The 27,722-nt window shown below is 55.7% G+C and overlaps 1 protein-coding gene across 2 annotated transcripts; it reads right to left on the bottom strand.

The window, feature by feature from the left end:
• Positions 1-5,023: 5,023 nt before the first annotated feature.
• Positions 5,024-26,819, bottom strand: VIPR1 (vasoactive intestinal peptide receptor 1). Of its 2 annotated transcripts, XM_059937593.1 has the most exons (12): positions 26,716-26,819; positions 22,616-22,723; positions 16,453-16,559; positions 14,970-15,073; positions 14,412-14,544; positions 11,685-11,838; positions 11,090-11,150; positions 10,819-10,885; positions 10,354-10,445; positions 7,356-7,485; positions 7,083-7,124; positions 5,024-6,430 (listed from the first exon to the last, which is right to left on the bottom strand). In XM_059937593.1, the coding sequence occupies exons 1-12, from the start codon at positions 26,780-26,782 to the stop codon at positions 6,239-6,241; spliced, it is 1,257 nt and encodes a 418-aa protein (XP_059793576.1). In that variant the 5' UTR covers positions 26,783-26,819; the 3' UTR covers positions 5,024-6,238. The 2 variants fall into 2 exon arrangements, with proteins under 2 accessions (XP_059793576.1, XP_059793575.1); XM_059937592.1 differs by lacking the exon at positions 7,356-7,485.
• Between the last annotated feature and the right edge of the window lie 903 nt (positions 26,820-27,722).

Here is a 27,722-nt window from a genome sequence, read left to right on the forward strand (position 1 = left end):
CCAGAGTGAGCTGAGGTGGGACCCCAGCCAAGAGAACAGACTGTGAGCTCATGAGCTATGAGCGCCCGGCCACCATGAGTGTCCACCAAGACCCTAGTAGAAGACCCTAGCCCTAGCTTTGTGCCAGGCTCCGTTCTCTCCTGCCAGGAGGCCAGCCGTATTGGACTCTGCCTTGTATCCTCTTCACCTACCTTTGCCAGCTCCTGCAGGAATAACGGGACCATCCCCCATCTCAGCGGTCCCACACAGCTCTCGCTTTCTGCCCCAGTCCCTCTGGAGTCACCGTGTAGGATGCCTGCAGGGACCCGCTTACACTCAGGCCTGCCCAGCCTGGCAGTGTGAGGGCATTGCCGCGGGCAGACCTTGAGGTGTGTTCTGCCCACTCCTCAGAGGGTCCCAGTGGGACACAAGTTCCTGTTGGCAAAGCAGTGACCAGTTCAATAACCCACCTTGATTTTGGCTTTCTCCGTTTCCCTGCATCACACTTCTCTGTTCCCTGTTCCTGTTTCCTGGTCACAGGCTCTGCTTTCTGGGGACTCGGGCTACAAGGCCACCTGAGCCTCTGTGCTAGAAATTGCCTATTGGCACTCGGCTTCCCTCTCTGGCCCCTTCCATATTTCCCTGTGTTGCAGGGGCTAGAAGGCTAAAGACTACCTCTCCCAGGCCCCCATGCTGCTGGGGATCTAGATGCAACTTAGAGGGAAGCGCTGTGGGAGAGAGTTGGAAGGCAGAAGGGAGATGGAGGCCTTTCTACCTGCGGTGCGGTGGCTGCCGGGTGGGATCTGGCAGACGTGAATTTTTGCAGCAGCAGGACGCTTTGTTCCTTCCACTTCCTTGTCACCAGTTTAATGGATGTGCAAGTAGGACACTGACAATAATTTCCTACAAGGTGGCAGCTGGGGTGGTGTGACCATGAAGCTAGGTGTGCCCTATTTTCCATTTCTCCAAATCTTTATACATTTAATTTCCTGCTTTTTTTTTTTTTTGACATCTTTATTGGAGTATAATTGCTTTACAATGTTATGTTAGTTTCTGCTGTGTAACAAAGTGAACCAGCTATATGTATACATATATCCCCATATCCCCTCCCTCATGCGTCTCCCTCCCACCCTCCCTATCCCGCCCCTCTAGGTGGTCACAAAGCACTGAGCTGATCTCCCTGTGCTATTTTACATTTGGTAGTGTATATATGTCCATGTCACTCTCTCACTTCGTCCCAGCTTAACCTTCCCCCTCCCCGTGTCCTCAGGTCCATTCTCTTCGTCTGTGTCTTTATTCCTGTCCTGCCCCTAGGTTCTTCAGAACCACTTTTTTTTTTTAGATTCCATATATATGTGTTAGCATACAGTATTTGTTTTTCCCTTTCTGACTTACTTCACTCTGTATGACAGACTCTAGGTCCAGCCACCTCACTACAAATGACCCAATTTCGTTTCTTTTTATGGCTGAGTAATATTCCATTGTATATATGTGCCACATCTTCTTTGTCCATTCGTCTGTCGATGGACACTTAGGTTGCTTCCATGTCCTGCCTATTGTAAATAGAGCTGCAGTGAACGTTGTGGTTAACTTCCTACTTTAAATCTCTTTCTGTGCAAAAGACCTAGAGTGTTTTCTCTTCCCTGCACTGACCCATGACTGGTTTGGCTTCCTCTCCTCCACCATCTACCACATCACCAGGCTCAGATGGAGGGAATCTGAAAGGCCACACACTTACCCAAAGAGACGTCCAAAAGGAGATTGAGAGTCAGACTCTGTTGGTTGCCTACTCAACAACCATCTTCCCTTAACAGATCAATCCTTCTTCCTTATCAGATCAACTTCCCTCTGGAAGCCTGGTCTCTCTTGCAGCCAGGGCTTGGGTGTGTGACCTAGTCCTGGCCAAGGAGCCTGAAGAGAGTATGTAGAAGGTGGGTTCTGGGATAGCTTATCTTCCTGACAAAAGGAGACACACAGGAAGCACTCTCCTCCCTGCCAGTGGATGGAGTTCTGTGAGAACATGATGCTTGGGGCAGAAACAGGTGCAATCAAGAGGGGATAAGTCTGCGGATGAAAGTCAACACACTGAGGATGGCAGAGTGGACAGGTAGAAAACATCTAGGTCTATGTTGACATTACTGAACCTCTGAATTAACCCTGGAGCCCCCTACTTCTCGTGGGCATCACCGTGGCAGGACCCCTTCCCTCTGGGCCACATAGAGGCTTGTTCAGAGCTCTTCAAAGTTTTTTCCATGCCAGTATGCTGGGCTCAGAGATGCTGGGATCTCTGGGAGCTGGGCTGGGACTAGGGTGAGGCAAGTGAGGCACTGTCCTCGGATGCAAAATTTAAGGAGGGTCACAAAAAACTCAGTAGGTAATCAGGATAAACGATATTTTACAGGACCTAAATTCCCTGACCAGGGATCGAACCTGTGCCCCCTGCAGTGGAAGCACAGAGTGAGTCCTAACCACTGGACCACCAGGGAATTCCCTTTAATGTAATATTTTTAAAAAATCAAAACTAATGTAAAAATACAAAGAGAACAAAAAATGTCAAGATTTTAAAATAAAGACGATGAAGATTCAGGGTCACCAGCCAGGTCGGCTTCTATGTTTCTACACAGGGCAATCCCAGTGAATGTCACCTATGACAATTCATACAGTGAGGCAGGGTTCTGGGACTGTGAGAATTGGGTTCAAGGCCGGGCTGTACCAGTGACTTGCTGGCGATCCCAAGCAAGTCCCTTCCCTCCTCTCTGGACATAATCTGCCCTGCATGGGGGCTGGGGCATCGCCAGGATGGCCTCCTGACCCATCCTCCTCATCCCCATGGCCTGCAGACGTTACTGTCCCTCTTTCTGGGTGGCTGTGTCCTGGCTATTAATATCTCGGCCATCCCTGGCCTGATCAGGGTGTTTCATGACTGCCAGCTGTGGCTCCGGCCCGCTCCCCCGGGAGAAATAAGAGGAGTTGCTGTTCCCACATGGGGGTGGGGGGCGGGCCTTGCTCATTAAAACAGGACCCGGGCAAGTGATGGGGACTGAGGCGCTGAGACCAACTCTTCACCCCACCTGGCCTGGCCCACCAGATGGAGGTGCCTGGGGATACAGACCCCCTGCACCCCACCCCCCCGGGGGCTGCCCTGGTCTCCCTAACTCCTGCCTGGGCCCTGTTGCCTTAGGTCAGTTTCCAACAGCCTTGGGACTTCTCCCCAGATGCCCCACAGACATTAGCTTCAGCATGTCCCAAACCAGGTCCTTCCTCACCTGGATGACGGACTGGCAGCTTTTCCTTGGCCTGTCCCCAGGGCCCTTCTCAGCAGCCCGAGTGGCCTGCCCCAAACCCACCCTCATCCCCTTGGCCTCATTTAAGAAGTCCCCCCTGAATTCCTACTGCAAAGGGCTCCCCGCACCTGCTCACCTCGATTCAGGTGTCCCTGGCATCTCTCATGCTCCCTTGGGATCTGGAGACTACTACCTGGTCCTCAGGGACCGCCCCTCACCTGGGAAGATGCTCCCTAGCCATTCTACTGGCAGACTGGTCACCCTCCTTGGGCAGCCTGTCCCCTGGAGTGGCAGGAGTCATCCACATGGTGGCCGTCTGTGCCAGGATGGTGAGGGGCTACTTGTCTTTGCCTTCCCAGAGGGAGCCCACCTGAGTTAACTGGGCTTTGTCCTCAGGGTCTGGGTTCAACCTTGGTAAAGGGTCAGGGCCTAGCCTGTGGGCAACCAGAGGTCTGGTTCCACCTGGGGTCACAGCCGGGTCTGGGACGGGAATCACTGCCACAAGGTCAGGGGCCTTGGTCTGAGGGCCAGGTCCTGGGTCTCCTTAATCCCAAACTGTCCCTGGGGTCATCAATCCTGTGTCCTCACCACTTCCTCTCTCTTGTATCTTGTTCTGAAATGGAGCTGAGGAGAGAGGTCTGCCCTCTGTGTCAACTGGCCTCCTGGGGAGGGGCCCGCACTCTGGGAGCTGGGAGCTGGGCTGGGACTAGGTATTTGGGCCCCTAAGGCCAACCTTGGTGATGTCCTTGAGGCACCACCAGGTGGCAATAGAGATGAGCCGGTCTGGTCTGTGCCGGGAAAGGCAGGAGAGGGACCGGGGAGCTGGAGGAAAGAGGGGCTGCAGGAGAAATTCTGCTCGTGGTCACCCCTATTCCACTCCCATTCCATGCGCAGCCTGGGATGTCTGCTCATGACCTCTGCTGGCCAGGGACAGTGTCTCACCTTCTCCCCATTCCTGAATGCTCCCCACTCCCAGGGGTTGGGGGGTGGGGAGCTTTTCACTTCCTGCTACCTCCCAGGCGGGGCCCCACTCCTGTCCTCCCTTTTTTGTCCCTGTCTTGGGTCTCTCTCTGTTTTATTCACTTTTTACCCTCCTGGCTGGTAACTCTGCTTCTCCCCAGACATGACTCACTAATGGTGGGATTTCAGGCACGGTGGTGGATGGGCCAGGTCCAGGCAGGAAGGTTGCAGGAAGGGGAAGCCAGGGAGGTCAGCTGGAGCAGTGGCTTTGAATCCATCCCTTGCTGACTAGCGTCATCTTCTTCGCCCTGCAGCCTCTGTGTCTAAACCTTTCTATTCGCTGTATTGTCTCTGTTTTGGTGACATCTGTTCTGTCCTCTATCTGCCACCTCTTGGCAACATGGTCATCTCACATGTGCTCCTTGGGCGCAGGTACCCCCATGTAACCATTTTTGGAACCGAGGGCAGCTCTGTCAGCTGATTTGTATAAATCCAAGAATAGAACTATCTCTTCTTGGTTGGATTCAGGGGGTGGGAGGACACTATGAGGATGGGGTATAACTTCACCACACTCAGAGGAGAGAGGGTACCACTCAACAAGATGTGAGTTGAAAGCCCTTAGAACTGTGTGTTCCTCACATGGAAGCCAGAGGGGTGGTGGCACCTGGCTTCAGTGATGTCTTGGACCAGCCCTTCTTGGAATGGGGGTGGGGGGCGTGGCCGCAAGTTGGAAGCTGGTCTCCATTTTAGCCCACATGGGAACACCAACCACCAGGAAAACCAAGCGAATTCAACCCAGTGTTTATTGTTGCACAAGCCTGTTTGCAGTCCCAAGGGGATCTTCCAGCTGGGGCGTGGGTAGGAAGCCGTGTGGCCACAGGGGTGCAGGGCGGACACAGGACATGACAACCACCAGTTTCTTGTCCAGATGGGCTGGAGGACTCCTCAGCCACACTCCAGGGAGGGTGGGGTGGGAAAGGGGTTTGGGGGATGGTGGTAATAACAATATCAGTGGTGATACAAATAAGCAAGAGGATCCAGCTTGTTACAATATATCAAAGGCAGCAGTTAAGAGTCTGTGCTTTCCCTTTCCCATCAGCAAGATCTGAGTTCAAATCCTGTCTGTGTGACAAGATGAGGTACCTGCTCTCTGTGAGGCTCACTGTGAAACAGGGACAGTAGTGCCCGCCTTGCTGGGTTGCTCTGAGGATTAAGGGGCCCAAGAGTGTACATCTCTGAGCCCGGTCCTAATAGTTGGCCAGCCAGGGGCAGCTCCCACAGCCCATAGGGATTGGTAGGGCTGGTGGCAAGCTCCTGAAATTGTTCCAGCCATCCCGGGATGACTCCACTTTAGCGGGGACTATGAAGATAGCTGCCCTCCCCAAACTAAAACCCCTTGTTTACAACCGCATCTGCCGGAGGCAGAAAAACTCATTCACCTTGAAGAGCTGGCAGCTATGAGGAGGCACTGAGGGAGGGGACCGCATCTTTGGAGAGATGCCTGAATGGTGATGCTTAACCCAAAGGAAACTGACAGCAATGGTGGAACTTCAGGCACTGTCGAGGTGGCGGTGGCAGGTGACCTTTCGGGGCAAGACCTCTGTCCCCTCAGATCACACCACGTTCCCACATGCATTGTCAGGGGATAGGCAGTGGCCCTCCTCGGATGGGTAGTGAGATCTACCAGGGGGTGGAATCAGGTGAGAGTATGCAGATTTCTTGCCCTTAATGGGCAGAGGGGGCCTTTGGGGGCGGAGTCTGAAGACTGAGCTCCACCCCGCATCTTCTAGGTAGGAGCTCCCAGCCCTCTCCCATCTATGCGTCCTCGTCTTCCCAGGCAGGCGCAAGGGCAGCGTTCTCCAGGGGCTTCCGGACAGTGAGCTGGGGGTGCCCGGGCAGCCTCCGAGCTCAGGGCTGGGGCTGACCTCGCCTGGCAGGTCTCTGCCCCCGGTGCCGCGCGGGGTGGGGGGCGGTGCGGACGGGAGGGGCCGCCCACCCGCCTGGGCACCTGGCGGTCAGACCAGGGAGACTTCGGCCTGGAAGCTGGAGGAGCGGCGCGCGCCGGGGCTGACGCGGGTCAGCATGGAGACCTGCGTGCTGCACGTGGCCCCGCTGCTGCCTGCTGACGGGGGCTGGTATTTGGGGTCCCAACACAAGACGCCCTGCAGATGCCAGCGCCGCCACTTCCGCCGCAGCTCTGCCTGCACCTGGGAGAAGGGAGGGTGGTCAGGCCCGCCCCTATGAAGCCTCCTGCATTGCTGATTGGGCTGCACTCCGTCTAGGGTGCGTGAGCCAGACAGTCACAGCATCTTGGGGAATCTACCTTGAAAGGCCAGATGCTACCTTGGGCAGTGCAGAGATGGGACCTTCTAGGGGCCAGGTCAAATCCAGGGATTGGAGTCGGGGGAGGTGGGAGCCAGAGAGGATCAGAGAATTCAGTCCAGGGAGGGAGAGGTATGCGGCCCAATCTCCTGATCCCTGCCCTCCAGCTCACTGGAGCTCATCCAAATAGATTTCTGTGCTTTGTAACCAGGGCTCCACAGTGACTCAGCCTTCACTTCACCCATCCCCACTCACTCTGCACACAGCCACCTAACACAGCACTTCTAAAACTCTGATGTGCACATGAATCCCCTGAGGTTTTCTTCAAAGCAGATTCAGAGTCAGCAGGCCTGGGGTGGGCCCAGAAATCAGCATTTTAAACAAGGTCCTAGGTGCCATCACTGATTTACTAGTCTGAGGACCACACTTGGAGTAGCAAGGTTTGACTCTTCTTTGCACATATCCCGTCAGGGGTTTTGGACCTTGGGGCTACCAGAGTTCTGTTCCTTGACCCCCCAAGGTCTGAGAAGGGCTTACCTCGCCATTGAGGAAGCAGTAGAGGATGGCCACCACAAAACCCTGGGGAGGAAGGGAGGGGGAGAGGTGAGGTTGACAGACCCCGGGAGCCCCAAACCCTGCCCCACTCCTGTGTTCCCCTGGTGAAACAAAGGACTAAACATACAGTTGGTGCTTAATAAATACTTATTGCAATGAAAAGATTGGAATCTAGCGGCAAGAGGCCAAGGCCCCAGGTGAATTTCCTCCCTTAAAGCCCAGAGAAGAACGCAGCCTTAAGTCCACAGTTCATACCTGGAAAGACCCCACGACGAGCTCAAAGACCATTTTCACTTCAGCCTTAAAGTTGTCGGGGAAGAAGGCAAACATGATGTAGTGCACTCCAAACAGGGGAATCAGCAGAAGGGTGGACTTGGCCAGCCTCCTGGGGGCAGGGGAGGGGCAGGCAGTGGGTATGGGTGTCCACACATGTGGGCACAGAAGACGGAGACAACGACCAGGATGTGTGAGGATAGACTGTTGGTTCCCATCAGTCCTATGTCCACAACTGTTTCTGTTCCCTATCTGCAGTGCCTATGACCTCATGCCCCCTGGGCCTCCTCCCTTGGACTTCCAGCTCCAGTGAAAGAGGGACAAAGGGAAGAGGTGGTTTTACCAGAACCCAAGGACAGGGCTACCTGGAAAGGGTTGGGATTCTGATGGTGGAGGCCTTAGTCAGCGCTAAAATCAACGTGGGAGGAGTCCCTTGAATGAGATGGAAACATGTTGAGAAGGGCTTCTTGAATGACCTTGAGCCACAAAGAGATATAGTCAATGCCAGAGACCATGCCAGGGTCAATGCTGGAGCCATGAGAGAGGGTCTGTAGCTTCCCTCCCCTTTGTCCTATCTAATCCCCTTCCAGAGCCTCCCACTGGTCAAATTTAACTAGAAGTCAGTGGATAAAGAATCCTAGCAAATGTAGCTTGCAAGGAGAGAGAAACCCCTCTATTTTCACTTTCTGGAGGAGAGAGTATAAAGGAGGGCCAGGGCTGAATCCCGAGGATTACGTGTAATAGTGGTATTTCCGGCTCTATGGCCGCTAATGGGGATAGTTTCTTGAGCAACAGGAGATCCTGGTTTCCCTTCCCCTGGTCTCAGTTTCTCCAATCTGTACAATGGGGCAAGTGTATGCTCAACATGGTCAAGTAATAGAAGTGCGGCCCACTGTAAACTTGGAAGCACTTTGGGTGCTATGAAATACAGTGCATTTATGAGAGACCAATACTCTACTGGAAATGAGGGCATTTGGGAAGGAAGGTTTTGTAACTGGGTTGCTGACCACAGATGCCCAAGGCCACTTGGGAGGATGACGGGTGCTCAAGTTTGTGTCTGGTCACCAGGGATGACTCAGGGTCAACTAGTAAAGCCCTGTCTTTGGCTTCTCTGCTGTATCCACTTCCCCAGGAGTTGCCACCTTTTCTGGGATTACCCCTTTCCCCTCCCCCCTGCTCCCCACACCAATACACGCACCCCCAGAATTCTCTGCAGGACCAGCTCCTCCTTCACCGGCCATGTGTGCTCAGCAGGGTCCACAGTCACTCTAAATGAGCTGCCCCTTTCCCATGGAGCAGAGCTCATCCTGGTTCAGGCCTCCCAGCCACTTGACCTCATAGCTGGTCCAGGCAGTGTGAACCCACAGTTCCCTGGCTGCGAGAGGTCTGAGGAGTGAGTGTGTCTCTGTCTCTGTCTCTGTCTCTCCTGCCTTGGCAGTCAGTCCAGGTAGGCCTGGCCCTGGGCCTGAGGACCCACAGCAAACTGGGGGCAGAGGAGCTGGCCTTGCCCCTCCCACTCCTTCCTGGACCTGGTTCCCAGCCACGCCAGTATCCCCGAGCACTGCCCACCGCTCCTTGACTGCAAACCTATCCCACGCGCCTGAGGCTGACAGATGGAGGCTTTCTTTAAATTGAAGGCTTGTGGGGAGGTAGAGAGTGGGAGCTGACAGTCTCTCCGCGGGGAGCTCCATCTCCTACTCCCCCCACCCCTTCTGCCTGCCGACAGCTGTTCAGTTTCCACCTCACCCACGTGGACCTGGTGATGACCGGCTCTCTTTGCCTCAGATTCAAGCCCTTTTGAGCAGCTGTATGTTGGGGAAAACAAGGCCCCACAGGGAAAGTAGAGGAAGAGGGGGCACAGGCCTGATGTGCTACCCCCTGGCAGACTGCAGACCCCCGCAGGGCCTTCCTTTCTCAAACTGGAAGGGAAGCTCCAACTCCACACCCCGAGGGAGGAAGTGCTGTCACACCAGGAACGGGAGTCTTAGTCTCATCAGAGAGAATCACAGGATTCCAGAATAGAATCCTAAATCCAGCAGCTCGTGACATTCTAGCCAGGAATCTTAGAACCACAGCACAGATTCCCCAGGAGATTCGCCAGGCCCAGGAGAACATTCTGGATCACAGGACTGGAAGGTCCCTGTGGGACACCCCAGGTTTGTCTTGTCTGTGCAGTGCTGATAATCAATCTCCTGTTCCCATCTGTGGGCACACAGACCGACTCACACTCCCACAGCCACCCCCTTCATGTTTCTGTAGTTCTATCTTCCAGCCTTGTTGTTCTCATGAAACCCTGCCTGTTCTCCAGGCCCCCCAAGCACAGGAAGAGCCCTCACACCTTTCCAAGCAAGGATATGACCCCTGTCCCACAGACACCGTGCCCTCCCCCTGCCAAGACAATGTGCTCCCAAACCCTAGAGGAGGAGGGAGTATGTGTCAGTTTCCTCATCTGTGAAATGGGGACAATTTAGAGGAGACTGTACAGATGAAATGAGATGATGCTTGGAAACCCCGTTGCACACACCTGGCATGTAACCTGTGGATGCCGTTACTACTCTCAGGGAGAACTGAGTCCCGAATATGGCCATTTCCTTGGTAGACTGGGGGCTCCCCAGGGGCACGCATCTACTGTGCCCCTTTTCTGTGCCAGGCCCATGCCAGGGACTGGGCACACGGTGTGAACAGGACACAGGTTATCTACTGTGTTCTTGAGCTCCCTGGCTTGACAGCAGATACACAGCGGGGCCGATCACCTGCTAGGTAAGTCATGCAGGAGAAGCAGACCTGGGACTCATGGGCCTGGTGAGGGTGGGACTGGGCAGGGGACACTCGTGCACTGAGCCAGGCCATGGGGGCAGAGGTGGGCAAGAGCAAGGTGGCTTTTTGATGCTTCTGGAGGGGGACTTCCAGGGGACGTGGGATGATTTGTGGACTGGGGCTGGGGATACCGGGAGAGCCGGGGCCCTGGGCCCATACTCACGAGTATGGGCTGCTGTCACTCTTCCCGACATCTGGGGCCCGCAGTTTGTGAACCAGGATTCTGATGATGCGAACAAAGAGGATGAAGTTCACCTGGTGGTTGGGGGCCGTGGTCGGGTGGTCAGAGAGGGGAGGCAGGGTGTCCAGCCCCCTGGGCTGATGGCCTGTCTTCTTCCCCAGGGCCCAGCTATCCATCCATCTTACCTCTCCCCTAGCTCTTCCCGCTTTGGGAAAGTCATCCAGGAACTCTCCCTCACATCCCTAAGGGCTGGGCCTCCCAATCTGCTTTCTCTACTCTAGAGGAAGAACTGGTGGGGAAAGGGCTGGGGACAGTCCTGCATTAGGCATTGGGAAGCCTAGGGTTCAGTTCTGACCTAGACACGAATTTCCTGTGGGACCTTGGTCAGTTGTCTACCCACTCCGGGCCTCAGTCTCCCCATCCCTAAGTGGTGGGAGGAGGCCTTACCAAGATGGAGGCGAGGATGGGGGCCTTTATGATCCACCACAGTGAGGAGATGATGGTATCCCAGCATCTGGGCAGGGTACGGTGGGGGAGAATGAGAGAGATTGTCCTTGGCCAGAGAGAGTCAGCAGTCCTCCTGTTGTCCCCGGCTCTGCCCCCAAACCCTTTAGAGACCACTGGCCCAGAGTCTGTTCCTCCATGGTCCCCCTCATCCACCCGGGGGATCTGCCCCGAGTGACAGCAGCCAGGAGGAGGGGGCAGGGTGACAGCTCACCCGTAATCCTCAAAATGGATCCTGATGATGGTCCACACCATGGTGAATGTGCTGGGCACCCCTGTCAGGGCCAAAGGAGAGAGAAAGAGGAGAGGGTGTGGCAGGGAGAGAGGGAGATCAAGGAGGAAGAACCAGGAAGAGGCAGGGAGAGAAAAGGGTGGGTTTCCAACGTGGCCACCTATGGTGGCATATATAGGTAGTTCAGTGCGCAAAGATGCCTCACTGAGCGGGTGACGCTCTAGGTCCGAGGGACTGTGTCTGCCTAAAGGGGACTCGTTTTCTCATTTTGGCAGAGGCACTGTAGAGATCAGCAGCGGCCCTGTGTGTTTCAAGGACTGGAGGGGAAATGGAAGGCTGCTCAGAGAACCTGCCTGTCCCACAGGTCAGCTCGAGGTGCAGCTGCAGCCAGAAGGCACCTGCCCAGGGGTCAGACAGTTGGAGGACTTTTATCAACCCATGGCCAAGTGCCTTGCAGGCAGGATCTGCAGCCCAGCAAGACCTAAGGCGGCAGGCTGGGTTGGTACCCACCCCCCTAATGAGCTCCCCAGGCTTTGCCCCCTTGTTCCCAGCCTGGCAGCCCTCCCTGGTACCATACCCCAGCCGATGAATATGTACCCCCAGAAGTACTTCCTCTCGGAGAAGAAGGAGACAGCAAGCAGGGTGTGCAGGTAGAGGCCCTCCACCAGCAGCCAGAAGAAGTTGGCCATGACACAGTACTGGAATAACACCACGGCTGCCTTACAGCCCACCTGCAGGGGGAGGAGAAGAGGGGGCCTCAGTGGAGCTAGCAGGGGCCCCTGCCTGCCCACATCTCTGTCTGGGGTGACAAACAGGATTGCAGTACAGCCAACTTACTCTCTTAGTTATTTTTGTATTATTCCTTTATAAATATACTCAGTGGTTTTCCCATTATCCCTAATTTTAGATCATCTGATGCTTTGGAATAAGCTTGCAATTTTAATTATCCACCCATCAATTTATCATCTATTCATCTTCCTATCTATATATCTATCCACCCACCTACCCATCCAACCATCCACCTACCCACCTATCTATTTATCCATTTACTTACCCACCCACCCACCAGACATCCACTGCCAACTCACCCATCTATCCATCTACCATCCATGCATCCATCCATTAACTATCTATCTGCATCCATCATCTTCCATCTATCAGTCCATCCACACACTCACCTGTCTATCTCTCCATTCATCTACTATCCACATACTAGACATCCACTACCAACCCACACACCTAGACATCTATCCATCCATTCTTTTATCCACTTGTCCATCAATCTGCTCATCCGTCCACCCACCAATATACCCCCACCCATGATCTATCCAATTTTTCTTACTTTATCCATCTATCCTTCCACTTAGTCATCCACACACTATCTACTCAGTCATCCAGCTACCAACCCATCCACTTACCATCTCCGCTACTCATTTATCTTATTCTTATTATGATTGAAGGTAGCTGGAAGACGTATGAGGGAGAATTCTTGCTTGCATTAGCAAGAATCCCTTGAAAGTGTAGGGATATGGGCTGTGGACTGTGGAGTGGGGTTTAGATGGAATTGTTGGGGGAAAGATGGGGACGGAGAAGAGGGAAGAGGAGGGTGAAGTAGAAGTTAAGAAAAAGAGGAGAGTGGAGGGATGATCATTCCTCCTGGGGGCCAGAGGAGCTAGAGGAAGAAGGGGTTCCCCAGGCAGGTGAGGACAATGGAGGAGTTAGGGAGACCCCTGGGCAGAGCAATCAGGGGCTCTGGGCAGCCCAGCTCGCATGATTAGAAGGTCTTCTGGGCCACCTGTCCTCTCCCAGAAACTATTTGCCGTTTCAGATTGAGCCCAGATACCTGTAAGCCAGAGCTTAAAGCCACCCTCCTCCAGGAAGCCCCCCTGCTTTCACTCCTCCCTGTACCCAGAACACAGGTTCCCACCCTTTCCTCCTGTGCCCTCGGCTTTGAGGCACCCTCAGAGAGCAGCCTAACCTCCTCTCCCGATGGTTGGAAAGTCCTTCCTCAGGTCTTACTTCAGTCCCTCCTGTTACAGGCACTCTGTTTCCCCCACCTTCCCTCATCTGCTTTACAGCAAGAATAACCCAGCTCTTTAACAGGACAATTATCTGTGCTTCTCCTTGCCTTAGAAAAGCTTCACAGAGCTGCTAATGAATCGGGAAGCTCATTTCCACGATTGTCCTCAACAAGTGCGCTGGAGGCTTCCGGCTGCTCCCCAGGCTCCGGGTAGGTCTGAGCCCTGCTCCCAGGCGGGATCATCTGAGGCGCTCTGGGAATGGCCAGGGTGGCTCCCCTGGGTGTTCCCTCCCCCTTGTCGAGATGTCTGAGATACCACCATCACTCTCTAGAGAAAGTCACTTCTTTTTTTTTTTTTTGGCCACACCTCGCGGCTTGTGGGATCTCAGTTCCCAGGTCAGGGATCAAACCTGGGGCCTTGGCAGTGAGAGCGTGGAGTCCTAACCACTGGACGGCCAGGGAACTCCCTGGAGAGATTCACTTTCAATTTCACTCTCTGGGGAGAAGGTACTTCTGACCCCTGAAATAGTGCACTGCCTCTGAGGTCACTCATGAGGCAAAAACTCACTGACCACAAGGGACAAATGGGAGCCAGGGCTGGTCTTGAGCTCTCTGTCTCAGCTCAGGGGGCACTCAGGGAGGGGGCCCTGAGCACAGAATCACCTGGAGATGGATCCCTTAGTGATGGGCGATGAATTCCTTATATGCTCTCTTAACCTCCCTTGCCTAGGAAGGTCCAGAGGACTGAGGGCAGGGGAAGAATAGAAGAAGAGGAGGGCTGTGTGGGTTTGGACTGGCTCCAGAAGGCAACGGGGGGAGTAGGAAGGCGGGCACGGTGAGCAGAACCATGGGTATGAAGATGGCAGAGAGGAGGGATGGAAGGAAGCTTGAATGTCCTTGCACGATGGGGAAACTGAGGAAGGGATTTCCCTAAGGTCACACAGGAAGTTAGCAGCAGAGGCGGGAAGGGGGCTGTGGGCTCTGGCACAAAGTGTACCACTTTGCACCCAGGAGAGGTGTTTCTCATTGGCAGGAGTGGGTGTGTGAACTCCCAGATGGCCAAGCACCATCTCCTGCTGCTGGGAGGGAAGTGGGATCCAAGGAGCTGGCAGGCAGGGTCGGAGGGGGGCCATCTTTGGAGAGAGAGAGAGAAAGAGAGAGGGAGAGAGAGAAAGGGACAGAGAGAGAGAAAAGGGGAGACAGGAGGGAGGCGAGGGAGAAGAGGAGATTCAGGTGAGAGATGGCAGAGGTGGGCCAGGGAGGTGGGCCTGGGCGGGTCCTCACCGAGCCCTTGGAGCAGTGATCCGACTCCCCGCCGTCGAAGAGGGCCAAGTCTTTGATGAAGACAGCGGTGGCCCTCAGGATGAACGATATGAAGAGATGCATGTGGATGTAGTTCCGTGTGCAGTGGAGCTTCCTGTGGGAGGTGGCCAGATCTGGGAGGCCGAAGGGGCCTCAGACCCCACCCCAACCAACACGTCCAGTGCTCTGAGGAAGGGTAGGGCTTATAGCCTCTGAATGCAGACCCCACCCTGAAGGGGGGCCCTGTCCCCAGATATCCTACCCATGTGTGCAGCCTGGCTTGCAGGTGCCTCATTCCAGGGCACAGGCCCCGCCCTCTGGTGCCCTATCCCCAGGTACAGGGCATCCTGTGAGGGATGAGGCCGACACAGGTGAACACTTCGAGCACCCTGCTGTCTCTATGGGAGGCTGGCCTGGCGGGGGCGCTGGGGCAGGACTGTGTGCTGCCTGGGAGCTGACAGCGGTGGGGGCAGAGCAAGCCTGGGTGAGGAGTGACCTGGCTGGTCTGCTCTGAGACCCGTTGCAGGAGCTGGTCCTCACCTGAACAGGCTCAGGATGGCAGTGGCGACCAGCAGGGTGGCGAGGGACAGGCTGTAGCCGACGGTGTAGCCGGTCTTCACAGAACTGTAGAACATTGTCTGCTGCTGCTAGAGGGAGGTGGGTGAGGATCTTGGGTGGGGGTGGGGGGACTCACCTAGGGGGTGTTGGCAGATGCCCTATGCATCCTGCCTCCCATCCCTGCCTTGGCAGATGAGGAGGCTGAGGCCCAGGGCTCCCAGGAGTAGCTGAGTGGCCCCTTCCAGTCCCCAGAGCCCCTTCCTCCCTGGTTTCCACAGATGAGACAGGACTGCTTCCCAGGGTGGGGCGGGGGTTGAATGCCCTTTCTCTGCTCCTTCACAAGGGAAATGTCAGCGGGGGAAGGAGCGAAGACCCCACACGACCCATTGGTCCATCCATTCATTCTTCAGTCACGTGTCCAACAGCCCTTCTGGGCCAGCTCTGGGCTTGGCATCCTCAAGCACAAGACTGCTTGCCCTTCAGACCCCCCCAATGAGGCCCTCTCGCCAAGTGGTGAGGGATGGACAATGGTAAAGAAGACGCTAGGGGGAGAGTAATTTCTCATTTGGGACTCTCAGAGGCTGGATTTAGCAGGAGGAGGGCAATCTGGCCTTTCTGGGGAGGAGGGACAAAGCTGGACACCAAGGGCTTCCTGCTGGCCCCTCCCCATGGACACACACACAGAGCCATGGTCACTGAGCAGCCCCTCCTTCCTCCCCACCTTCCACACCCTGCTGGAACAGAAGCCAGTGGTCAAGAAGGATCCTGCCCGAGGATCTGGTGGGCTTTTAAGGCCTCTGAGGAAATTGCTCCCCTCTTGGGAGGAGTGAAAGCCTTGTCTGTGAAGGGCTTCGGGAGTGGGACAGAGGTCATCACAGACAGACTACATTCACCCACCAAAGCAGAGAGGGGCTCCTAGCTCGGGACTTAAGTTATACTCCAGCCTCACCATCAATATCCTTCCCTGGCTCCTGGCCCCACATCCTTACAGAGACCACCTATGCTTCACCTGCTCCAGGGCAGATCCCCATCCTGGGACTGAGGACAATGGTCCTGTCCCTGTCCCTGCCCCTGACTGGCTCCTGGGTATCTGAGGCTGGTTCCTTCCAGGATCCGCACCTCAGTTTCTCCTCTGCATGTGGCAGGTGGGATGGGCTCTGTCTGCCCTGCCAGGGCTGGATCAAGGCTCCCACGAGGGAGTGGGGTGGCCTGGCCTGGGGGTGCTGCTTCAGCTTTGATGCTGTGAGTCATCCTCCTGGAAGCCCCCTCCTGGACCCTGTCAGGGGAGCCAGAGGATGCGCCCCTGGGAATGTGGGCCTGGAGAGGGAGGAGGCTTGAGGAGGGCAGACCCTGGGAGTCCTGGCTCCGACATGGAAGGCAACCGCGCCCCTTGTGGGGAGAGAGTGTTAGGAGCTAGCAGGCCCGGGTACTCTAGCGCGTGTGTGTGGGGTGCACTGAGGCCCACCTCGTCCAAACTCGATGCGTTGTCATCCAAGCCACAGGCAACGGGGTAGGGACCAGGCTCCAGGGGCGTCCAGCCCTCGTCAGTGCAGCTGCGGCTCACGTTGCGGCCTGGGTGGAGGGCAGGGGTGAAGAGGAGAGAGGTTGAGGCAGGGAGTGGGTAGGTCGGCGGAGTAGGCATGGGGCCTGGCTGTCTCTGTGCTCAGCCCTACTCTCACCACCCTCTACGGCATCAGGCTCCAGCTGTTCTGACCTAGACACCCAGGGCATCACGGGGCAGCCTGGGGCAGGGAGAAGCACCTCCAGGGCGGCCAGGGGACGCACCAACACAGATGACAGCCAGAGCAGACATTCCTGCCCCTTGTCGTGTCTGAACCTGACCCCAGGTGCAATTTAAACTTTGATGCTTGTCACAGGCAGCCTGGATCCTTGGTGTGGAATGATCCCTGACCCTTGTCATGAGCTGAATGCTGACCCCCGTCACAGGGCCATGGATGCTGGTGTGGCAGATGCTTCCTTTGTCTGTCCTGTAGGTATAGACAGCAGCCTTCTGGCTGGGGCAAGGGGCCCAGGCCTGCCCAGTCCTCCTGGGTCAGCCTGCCTGGGCCTACGGGTCTGGGTTTCCTCCCACGCCTGGGGGCTGGGGGTTCAGATGTGCTGCTGGAGAGGGACCAAAGGTGAGGCAGGAGGTGGGTGGGCGTCGGAGGATCTCTGATAAGGGCGCAGGTGTGAAGTCCTCACACACGGAGAAGGGGCACCTGCCCAGGCAAAGGCAAGTATGAGAATAATTGAGTGGCACACCATTGCAGAATCTCGGGGCTGAACCACTAAGGCTGGGGTTCCAGGACAGCGACACTGTCTGCTGTCCCTGGAGGACCAGGGCTGCAGAAAAGGGGCAGGACCACTGAGGGGCCATGTGAGGTGAGGGGTGACCCCAAGGCTCCCCACTCTCCAGGGAGGGGAGAGGCTGAATAGAAAATGGGTGAGCCAGAGAAGAGCCCTCTGCCCCCATCCCAGGACTCATTACAGAGGCACTGAGTCCAGGACACAGCCTTCCTGCCAGGCTTGTTGTGGGAGAGGAAAGGAGAAGGAGGAAGGAGGAGGGGAAGGAGGAAGAAGGAAAGGAGAGGGAGGGAGGATGAGGGGAGAGAGAACAGGTAGGAGGAGGAGGTAGGAGGATGAGGAAGAAGGGGGAGGGGAGAGAAGAGTAGGGAAAGAGATAAGGCGAGGCGATGAAGAAGAGCCGAGAGAGAAGGTGGGTCCTGACATCCTTGCCGTCTAGCTCCTTTCTCACCTGCACCACCACCATCAGCACCACCAGCAGCACCATCAGCACCACCAGCATCAGCATCAGCATCAGCATCAGCATCAGCATCAGCATCAGCATCACCATCAGCACCAGCACCAGCATCAGCATCAGCATCAGCATCAGCATCAGCATCACCATCACCATCACCACAACGCACGCTTTGAGAACTTTTCCCAGGTACACTGCACAGAGCACTGCAGGCATATTATCTTTTTGAAGCCCCTCAACCATCCAGTGGGAAAGTAATCCCATTTCACAGTTGAGAAGTAAGGCTCCGAGAGGCTGGTCACTTGCTCAAGGCCACATACATAGGACAGGGTAGGGCAGGTGTGGTCCCATAGTCTTCCCAGGTAACCTTGGCCCTCATCTGCACTGAGGTGACTGGGGACTTGTTTCGGGTGTCCAGGTGCAGAGCTGTAGGGGGCGTCAAGCCATCCTGAGCTCAGGGAGGGTCCCTGTGCATATGTTTAAAATTTCCAAACTTTGCCGTGTGCTCAGAACATCCCAGGTGATTCCCTATTCCCTATTTCTGTAAATCCTCCTGGCCACCATTTGAAAGAGGTTCTTGTCACCCTACTTTATGGATGAGGAACTGAGGGACAACTAGGGGTAGGGGGATAACCAGAAAGGAGCAGCCCATTGGGTCTCTTTCCTCTGTGAGGTCCCAGGGGTGGCAGGAAGGACTTTGCTGAGGAAGGGACCCTAGGCTGGGCCAGTTTCTTGCCCTGCTGGCCCACTTCTGCACAGGCCTCCCAACCGCACTGCCACAGGAGGCTCCCAGGGCATGAGAAAAATCTTCACACTGCCCCTCTGCACACCGGCCCTCCTCACCCCTTCAGCTTTCTCCCGTTGCAGCAGAGGGTGGGCCGGCCTGGAGGCTTCAGGCAGCCGCTCATCAAACTGCAGGCCCTCCTCAGCCCCAGATCTCAGGAGCTCACTGGGGACCCGGAGGCCATGCCCCTTCCCAGGAGCTGATTCTTGGGGGACTGTCCCCGACAGACTGGGGCAAGTAGGAAAAAGGGGACAAGGCCAAATCAGCCAGCCTTAAAGCGGGGGCACTAAAGCTCAGGCTTTGGGTTCCCCACTGGCTGGAGGGTCCAGGGCTTGATGAGGCCAGGCCCATGATGTAGTGGACACCTGGGATTATCATGAATTAAGCTAGCGAGCCTGGGTGACCCGTCAGTGTCTACACAGCAGCTTCACATGCCTTCTGTGGGAGCAGCGGGGAGCAAACATTAATGTGTTAAGGCTCGTGATCAGGAGTTACTAATAGTCCCATTGAAAGGGGGGATGCCAAGGGTGAGAGAGGTTGGGTGACTTGCCCATGGTCACACAGCAAAGAAGCAGCAGGCCTGGGATGCAGACCGAGGTCAGCCTGACTCCACATCTTTTTGGGCTCCCAGCAGCGGCTGAAGGGGGACCTTGTCCCTTGGAGCCCCGACTGCCCAGAGAGCAAGGGAGGGAAGGGGATAGTGGGTCATCTTCAGGGCTGGGTGGCCTCTTTGAAGAGCCTGGGTCTGAAGCCCAGGACTCCAAGGGAACTGCTCTTGAGATGATCTCAGTAGAAGTCACCATGGGACCCTGAGGATCAGCCAGCAGTCTCTTCCCCAGTCTGGGCTGGGGAACCGACAGACCCTGTGTGTGTAGAGGGGGATACGGAGGGTGCGAGAAAGGGCAAGGGACCTTAACCCTGTGCTGGGAGGGCCACTCCACATTCTCCCAGTCTCCTCCCGTTTGTCAGGTCTCAAAAAAGAAGTCACGGCCGCCCTGCCCCCTCTCCTCCCTCAGTTCTCCACGTGAAAAGCCCTACTCGGTGACTGGGGGTCGAACTTGGGGGTCATTTTCTCCCCACTCACCTCTCTCCTCTCCCCCATCAGTCACCAGGCCTGCCCCAGCTTCTCTTTCCTCGACACCAGCACCGACCGTCTCATCTCCCCTGGATTAGGTAGGAGCCTCCTGATGGGTCTCCCTGTTTTCCTGCCCCTCCAACCTGCTCCGCACCCTGAATCCTGGAGGGTTGTTCTAAAATCTAGACCTGATCGTGGCACTCTCTTGCTGAAATCCTGTCAATGGCGCCCCACCCCAGCCAACCAGGGCAGACGTCTCAGGTTGACAAGACCTTCTTATCTACGGCTTCACGTGATGCTGCGGGGAGGAGATGTCCCACAGACCCCATAGACACAGGTAATATAGACTGTGGTGTCTTCTTATCAAAATAGCCCTGCTACTTTTTACTCTTAAAAAACGTCTCTTCAAACATTTAATGGCAAAAACACCGCAGGTGAAAGACACGCAGACCACAAATAAAAGGACTAGACCTCCACAGTTGGGAGACTGGGATTGACATATATACACTACTATGTATAAAATAGATAACTAATGAGAACCGACTGTATAGCACGGGGAACTCTACTCAGTGCTCTGTGGTAACCTAAATGGGAAGGAAATCCAAAAAAGAGGGGATATGTGTACGTGTATAGCTGATTCACTGTGCTGTACAGCAGAAACTAACAACATTGTAAAGCAACAATACTCCAACAAAAAAAAATAAATTGAAAAAAAAAGGACTAGACCTCCACAAACATTTTGGTGCCTTGGTGAGCAGTCTTTGCCTGGCCACCCCTCCTTCCCAGGCTCTTTACCCAGCCTGGCCAAATGACGTCTTTTAACTCTCTTCAGCTTTCCCTGTAGAACCAGGTCCCTTCCAACCCTTCCAGGGAAGACACTCCTTCCCCAGTCCTGTTACCCAGAGGGGCAGGAGTTGGGGTTGCCATCACTCCTATCCCACACTTCCCTTACTTGCAAACTTTCCTCTTTGGAATTGAGGCTCACACCTTCTTCATCTAGTTGCCCAGGAAAACACAGCCTCTTTCCTTTACATATTCAGCCCCTAGCCCAGTCTCCTATTTCTTGCCATCATTTTCAGAGGCTAAGGCTGCCAAGTATAGCTGCACAGGTTGTTCACTGCACAAGGGCATCTGGCTGATGAACACTGGGGGCTAAAGTGTACTTCATATTCAGCTTGTCACTAGGTAGGGTCTGGTGAGATGTTGAATCCACCTGAGGAAGGGCTGCCTTTCTCTCATCTGCCGAAAGGCTTGGTGTGGGCCCCCCTGAGGCTGGCAGCCTCGGGGTTAGCCAGATGGTGGGCTGCAGTCCAGGTTCTCAAGTGAAGGATCTGCCTTTACAATTCCAGCAGGGACAGAAGGAACAGCATCAGGAGGAATGCAATTAGCAGGCGCTTCCAGGGATCCCAGGAAAGGCTGGTTGCCAGGCTCTGCTGAAGGGAGCATTATGAGAGCTGCCAGAGGAGCTCACCTCCTATCTGCCCAGGTGCTGGGTCCCCCTGGAAGAGGGCTGGGTTAGGTGGGCGCTGGCTTGGAATACAGCACACCTGTGGCTGACCCTCAGGGAGGGCATCCGGATCTCTCCTTCACTGCTGAGGTCACAACACCGGGCACTGGGGAGCGAAGCTGGCCTGCTCCAAAGAGACCATTTGGTCCACCTCCCGTTCCCACTTTACAAATAGGGAAACAGGTCCAGAGGGGCAAAGGCCACCTGGAGTGAGAGACTTTCTGCTCATCCTCTGAGCCCTTATCTAGGTCCCATTCATCACCAACCCTTCCCACCCCAGCCCTGCTCCTCCCTCTGTCCTCCCCCAGCTCACCAAACCCATACCTGAGCGGGGCACACTCGAGTCCTAACCCCCCTCCACCGCACCTTCCCGCTTCCCTCCTCTGCCCTGCTCTCCACCCGAGTCCAAACCATCATCATCTCTCGTCTGCCTTGGGGTTGGGTCTTCCTATTTGTACTCCTAGAATCCTCTCTTTTCACAGAAACCAGTTATCAGTTAAAAACCCCAACTGGACTGTTTCCGTCGCCTGCTTAACCCCTGCAGTGGCTTCTCAGTGAACGTAGGAAAAGCCCAAGTCCTGTCAGTCCTTAAGGCCTGCGTGGTCTGGCATCTGCCCGCCTATCTCTTTCCTCTCCTCCCTCCCCTGGGCTCCCTGCTCTAGCCACACTGGCCTCCACTGAGTTTCCTCAGGGCTCATCCCATGGGCTGTTGATCCTCTGAGCGATCCCCCCGCCAGGATCTTTGCGGCTCTTTCCCAGCCCAGGTCTTCAGACCGCAGCTGCAGTATCACCTCCTCGGAGAGAGGACGCCTGCCTTAGGTTGCTTCCCTCTCTTCTCTCTCCCAGCACCGCTTATCATTTATAATACATGCATTTGTTTTCTTGCTAAACGCCTCTCCAACTAGAACGTGAGCTCCCCGAGGACAGAGCATTTTATCCCTCTGCCCCCCACTGTGCTTGTCTAGCTCAGTGCCAGTCAAGATAGTAGGTGTTTAATGAACATTCATTGAATGAAAGGATGTCTTACTGTGTCATCTTTAATTACTGGTAGCAAGACAGCCCACTTCCTAAAGAGGTTCCCGCTTTTCTTTTCTGCCTTATATGTGAACATTCACTTAAGCAGAACATGACAAGGTGTGTAAGAAAGGTCAGTTTCGCAAAGTCTGAAAGGTCATTGCCTCCGAGAAGTGAAAGACTCATTCATGGCCAGCCCCAAATAATGGGAACATGGCAGCCATAACTATCAGTCAATCAGTTATCAATTGCTGAGCAAATATTTAGTGAGACCTTCCCACGTGCTTATCTTTCTGTGAAGAGCTAATCGAATCCCATGAGTCCTTCAGAGAACTAATGTCAGTGCAACCTCTTTCAGGAAGCCGCCCCTGATTGCTCCAGCCTCTTTGAGCACCTCCTTTGCCTTCTCACTTCCTTGAGAGGTGAGTCCCCACTCCAGCCAGCTCTACTCCTGCCACCAAGCTCCTGCCCTTCAACCCGGGGTTCTTACCTTGAATGGGGGAGAAGAGTTTAAAGATGAGGGGGCAGGCCAAGACGACCACCTGGCCCCGAGGGGTGGCTGGCCAGCAGGTGAGGTTGTCCCACATCTTGCTGCAGCCTGTGGGATGAAGGCAGAGGACACATGGGTCAGCGTGGCCACCAGGTGCCTCCAGCCTCGGGGCCTGAGCCCACAGGCACCCACCCTTTTCCTCCTCCTCCAGGCTCCCACCTTGAGGAACCTCCAGTCTGAGAGGGGAGGCACAGCCCTGCCCAGGCTGTACAGGGAAGGGGGAGAAGGAGGCATAGGTACAGCCCCATGGTCCTTGGTGAGAGACAGAGTGCCCCCTGTGTGTTTCAAACAGTGGTGGGGTTTTGTTTGTTGCAGAGACTGGGGGGGCTTCCCTGGCATTCAATGGGCAGGCGACAGGGATGCCAGGCAGGTACCCTGCATGGCCCTGCACAGCGATGAACTGTGTAGCGTTTGGGACTTTCAAATGAGTTGCTGGGCGTTTGCATAGACGAAAACCTTTTGTAACGACCAGAGGCTAGACTCTTACTCCATTTGACATATAAACACAAGGTACTTATTGTACAGGTTTGACAGTACGAGTTTTCCAGGAATGCAACTGCCAAGTAAAGGGAGAGAAGACTGGGCTTCGTTGTGCTCTAAGAGTTGTTCTCACTACGAGCTGTTCAATGTTTTGGAAAATCACGTTACCTACGGCGATGCTGCCGTGAACCTGGGTCGGTGATGCAACCAGCATATATATCAATCTATATTTAAAGCTCTCACATTCCCAGAATTTATATTTATAGGTACAACCTTTAGACTATGTCTTCTTATCTTTTGGTGTGATTGTGCTGGAATGTACACATAGTATTCCAGCACACGTAGTATTTTATTATACGTGTCTTTATTTTTGTTTTACGTTATAACTAGAACATCATTAACAAAACTGTGTGTCCTAAATTTCATTTTATAGCAGTAAGGGAGGCATTAGAAAATATTTGTTGTAAAAAGGAGCTGTTGGGTATGATAGGGTGATGGGTATGTTGGGATTTAGCTAGTTCTTGAGGAGTCTTCATAAAACTCACATACAACACAGATGCCTCCAACCCGGTCACGCTGTGAATTGTGACAGGGGTGGTGATTAGGGAGTGAGTTTGGAGAAAGCCCTGCATCGCAGGCTGAGCTCTCCACCGCGTACCTATCAGCCTTGAAGGCCTGGCTGGTGACGGATGCACAGACCCCCTAGGGGTGTCTAGGGGTCCACTTTAATAGGCAGATGCAAATGCCACGGTTTTGCCTGTTCAGGGTCTGGGTGCCCCCGAGGAACAAGGACTCCTCTGGATGCCGTCTCCGGACGGAGGTTTAATTGTCTCTTTGCAACCCTGCCAGTCCCATAGATTTACTCAGGAAACCCAACCCCTGAGCTAAAGTCAACTCCAGCTGGGCCAAACCCAGCCCAGCCCAGGTCCGAAGGTTCCCAAGTTCCCAAGGAGGGGGCCTGGGGAGAGGAGGTGGAGGGACATCCCCACTTGGGGAAGAGCCTCGGGCCTCTGAATGCTGAAGTGGGCTGACAGCGGGGAGGGGTGCCTTCCGGGGCTGCGGTAGCCAGGTGGCACCTGCAGCTGAAGGCTGAGAAAGCCTGGATCTCCGCGGCCTGGCCAGAGCGCACAGCCTCCCTGCCTTGGGGACCCCATCCGCTACCACTCGTCCTATCCTGAGTCTTCTGTGGCCTCACCCTGGCTCCCAGTCTCTCCTCCATTCCTGTGCCAGCATCTCTGGAGGCCATGTAGCTGCTCTTCAGGCCAGTCAGATCCTGCTAGTGATTTAAGACCCTGTTCATAATATCATCGGCAAACATTTATGTAGCCTTTATATATGGGAGACACTGTTCTACCCTCTTTACATAAATAACTTATTTAACCCCCTCCCATTTTACAGATGAACAACTGAGGCACAGAGCAATTAGGTAGCTAGCCCCCCAGGTCACGTCGCTGGCGAGGGGGACAGCCTGTTCACACGCTCCGTCTCCAGCAAACCTCTTGCGCTCTGCCTGGTCTGAAGGGCTCAGTGCCATTCCCAGGAATCTTGCTTGGCAGGACTGTGTATAGCCCTGACAATGCTGGGCACACCCTGTCTTGCAGGCCAGCTATTGTGTCTGGGTCCTTGCCAGGCTTCAGGCTCTCTGGATCTCCAGCGGCGGTCCAGAACAGGAGTGGATTCAGAGCTGGGTCTCTGGCCCTGAGTTCAGCTTCACCAGAAGTGGCACAGAGGGGAGGGAGGCTGGGCTCTGCCCTCAGGGCGGCCACGCTTGGCCTCAAGGAATCTCAGCACCACCAGGGCTGGGCTGTGAGCTGTGCTGGGGTGCAGGCCAGCAGGCAGCGGGGGAGCCAGGGAAGAGGGGCCGGTAGGGGGCACGTGGTCAGGGAGGCGTCCTGCTGGAGACAGCAGGGTCGGGAAGCTGAGAGGGGGTGACAGGCAAGAAAATGCTGGGCGCCTGGAGGGCCCGTGGTTGTGAGCTGGGCCCGGGAGTATTCCCTGTGCGTCTGCCCCAGGGAGGCCACTCAGGTCCCACCGCACACGTCATCAGGCCCACAGAGACCCAGGGCCCAGGCTGGCTGAGCATGCCCACTGGGGGCTGCCACCTCAACAGGAAAGAAAGCCCAGCCTGGGGTGGGGGATGGCGAGGCGGCGGCGGGGCTCTGCTTGTCCTTTTATAGACGTGTGTGCACAGAGAGACACGCACACGGACAAGCATCCCAGGCACACAGACTCACAAACACACACGCAGATATACATACATGTACACTTACTTGGACATGGAAAAACCAGACACAAGCAAACACAGGCACAGAGAGACACACACAACTCACAGACACACACGTACAGACATGACTGAGCGTGCCACAGACACACACACACACACACAGAGCACACCAGGCAGACACATCCAGGCAGGTCCAGGCTTACACAGACACATGCCTCCAACACACAAAGACACTCAGAGTCAGTCACGGAGCTACACAGCCCAGGGGCACAGCCGTAGCCCTAGACAGACAGGGGCCAGGAGCACACAGCTGGATGTGCGTGAACGTGCACAGAGCCTCTCACGAGGTCATGGGCAGACTCACCGCCCACAGACCCATACATGCCCTCCTCTGGATCTCGGGCCAGCTGCCTGGTGACAGGGTGTTGGCACCTGCCATGCACCCTGTGCCAGCAATGACCTCATTGGGACCACGAGGGTGGCCTGCCCTTGGGGCCTAGGAGGTGCTCTAGTGGGGCCTATAGTCTGGGGTCTGGGCCTCTCTGGGCTGCGCATGAGCCCGGATCCCACTGTGGAGCCGTTCCGAGGCCTGTCTGCAGCCTGCTCCTGCCTCCCTGCCCTGGCGGGGGGTTGGGGCATAGGCAGCAGGCCGGTCCGGCCACCCCTCTACCCAGGCCGCAGTCTCAGGGCCCTGGGAGACAAGGGGCCGTCCCTCCTTGCGAGCTGGGAGAGGCAGAGGCCATCCGTGATGCTATACACACACTCACTGCCTCTACAGGAGGCAGACAGCCTGGGCGGCAGGGCCCAGGAGGAGGGGCCCAGGACGGGGTGCCTAACTGCCAGCCTCAGTGAGATGGGGGCACCGGGGAGCCAGGAAGAAAGATGCTCCCCGCTCCTGAGCCAGGCTGCTATGTAACCGTAAGCTCAGCCTCGGGGGAGGTGACCTCTGGGAGGGAGGCCCAGAGCTGCTCCGGGCTCCCCACTGCTCCGGCCCTCCCCCTCCCTCACAGGGAGCCTTGAACGTCATAGCCACTCCCCACCTGCCACGGGCAGTCGGCCTCGGCGCCTCCCAACTTCCCAGCCTCTCTGCTTCTCCCAATCCTGCCCACCCTTCTGAGCCTGGCTCAGGCTGCAACTTCTGAAGGAAGCCATCTACTTCCTTCCGTTCTCACCCCAGGGCTGCTGAGCCAAATGCGGGGAGCACAGGACTGGGGGGTGAAGACCAGAGGGTGCTGCCATTTGATCTGATGGCCCTGCAGCTGGGCAGCCTCGACCTGAGGGTGGATCTGGGCTCACGGTGTGAGGGAGGGGGGCTCCTTGCCAGTGGGGGCCTCACCTGTTGTTTCATTCTCCAGCTGGGCCTCCTCCAGGCACTGGTTGTGCTGTACCTCGATCATCTGCATAAAGTCACACTCCTCCTGCTGCAGCCCGACTTCCCAGCCGCCCTGGGGAACAGAGACAGGGAAGAGGAGCCGTCACCCTCACCCACAGCCTACGTGTCATCCACGGACTCCAGGAGCACGGCGCCAAGCAAGGCCCAGTCACCGGACGGATCCAAGTTCCAGACTAAACCCCAATCCCAACCCCAGGCTGAATTCGACCTTAAACTGAAGCCTGACCCTGACCTAGATCTGACCCCAAACTCTTGTCCATTGTCCCCAAAGCGGGGGTCTGCCTTGAGGGCCCTGTCATGGCTTCCTGGTGGCCCTAGCAGTACCATGGCTGTAACAACACTGTCTCTTTGTGGGTGGTATGGCTATGGACAGAGGTTAGAGGGCCTCTCCTTAGAGCCCAGGGCTGGCCCACTGGACTTTGCAGTTTGGGTTGGGAGCCCTCAGTCCCTGCTTCAGTCTCCATGGATGAGTGGGGCCCAGCAGGTGCCACCTCGTCATGAGTTGGACCCTGGCTTCCTGTTCTTGGAGCCAGGCCTGGGAGGAATCCAGGAGTCTGGCTGCATCTTCCAGCCTCTGTCCCCATTCTAGGAGCCTGTGCTCAGTCCCCCTGGGTCACCAGGCTGGGAAGGGAATTCTGGGCTTCCTTGGCCAGACCCCACCCCCCCACCCCCCCACCCCCCGCCTCCTTAGCTTCTGAATAATTCAAGCTCTATCAGATCTAATGAGGGTGAGGGAGGTCTCAGGAAGTACAAGAGGCCCCTTTAGGATGGCTGGAGGTAGGGAAAAGGGATGGGAAAGCCCAAGCTTCTCCCCTCCCCTCCCCTGTGCCCCGGCCGGGGATTAGGGGTGAGATCTGACCTGTGTGCCAGGGAGACATTGGCATTGGGTCTGACACGTGAGTAGGGGTGATAGCTGCCCAGGAACAGCCAGAAAAAACAGGTCTTGGGAG

Source organism: Balaenoptera ricei, chromosome 11 (genome assembly GCF_028023285.1).
Source record: "Balaenoptera ricei isolate mBalRic1 chromosome 11, mBalRic1.hap2, whole genome shotgun sequence".
Lineage (NCBI taxonomy): Eukaryota > Metazoa > Chordata > Mammalia > Artiodactyla > Balaenopteridae > Balaenoptera > Balaenoptera ricei.

What these genes read in the sequence shown, in the direction of transcription:
- VIPR1 (XM_059937593.1), bottom strand. Translation starts at nt 26,782, where the DNA reads ATGCAGATGATCGAGGTACAGCACAACCAGTGCCTGGAGGAGGCCCAG. An exon ending in GCTGGAGAATGAAACAACAG is followed by an intron (nt 22,724 to 26,715) that starts GTGAGGCCCCCA and finishes TTCATCCCACAG; the next exon opens with GCTGCAGCAAGATGTGGGAC. An exon ending in TCGTCGTGGGGTCTTTCCAG is followed by an intron (nt 7,125 to 7,355) that starts GTATGAACTGTG and finishes CTTCCTCCCCAG; the next exon opens with GGTTTTGTGGTGGCCATCCT.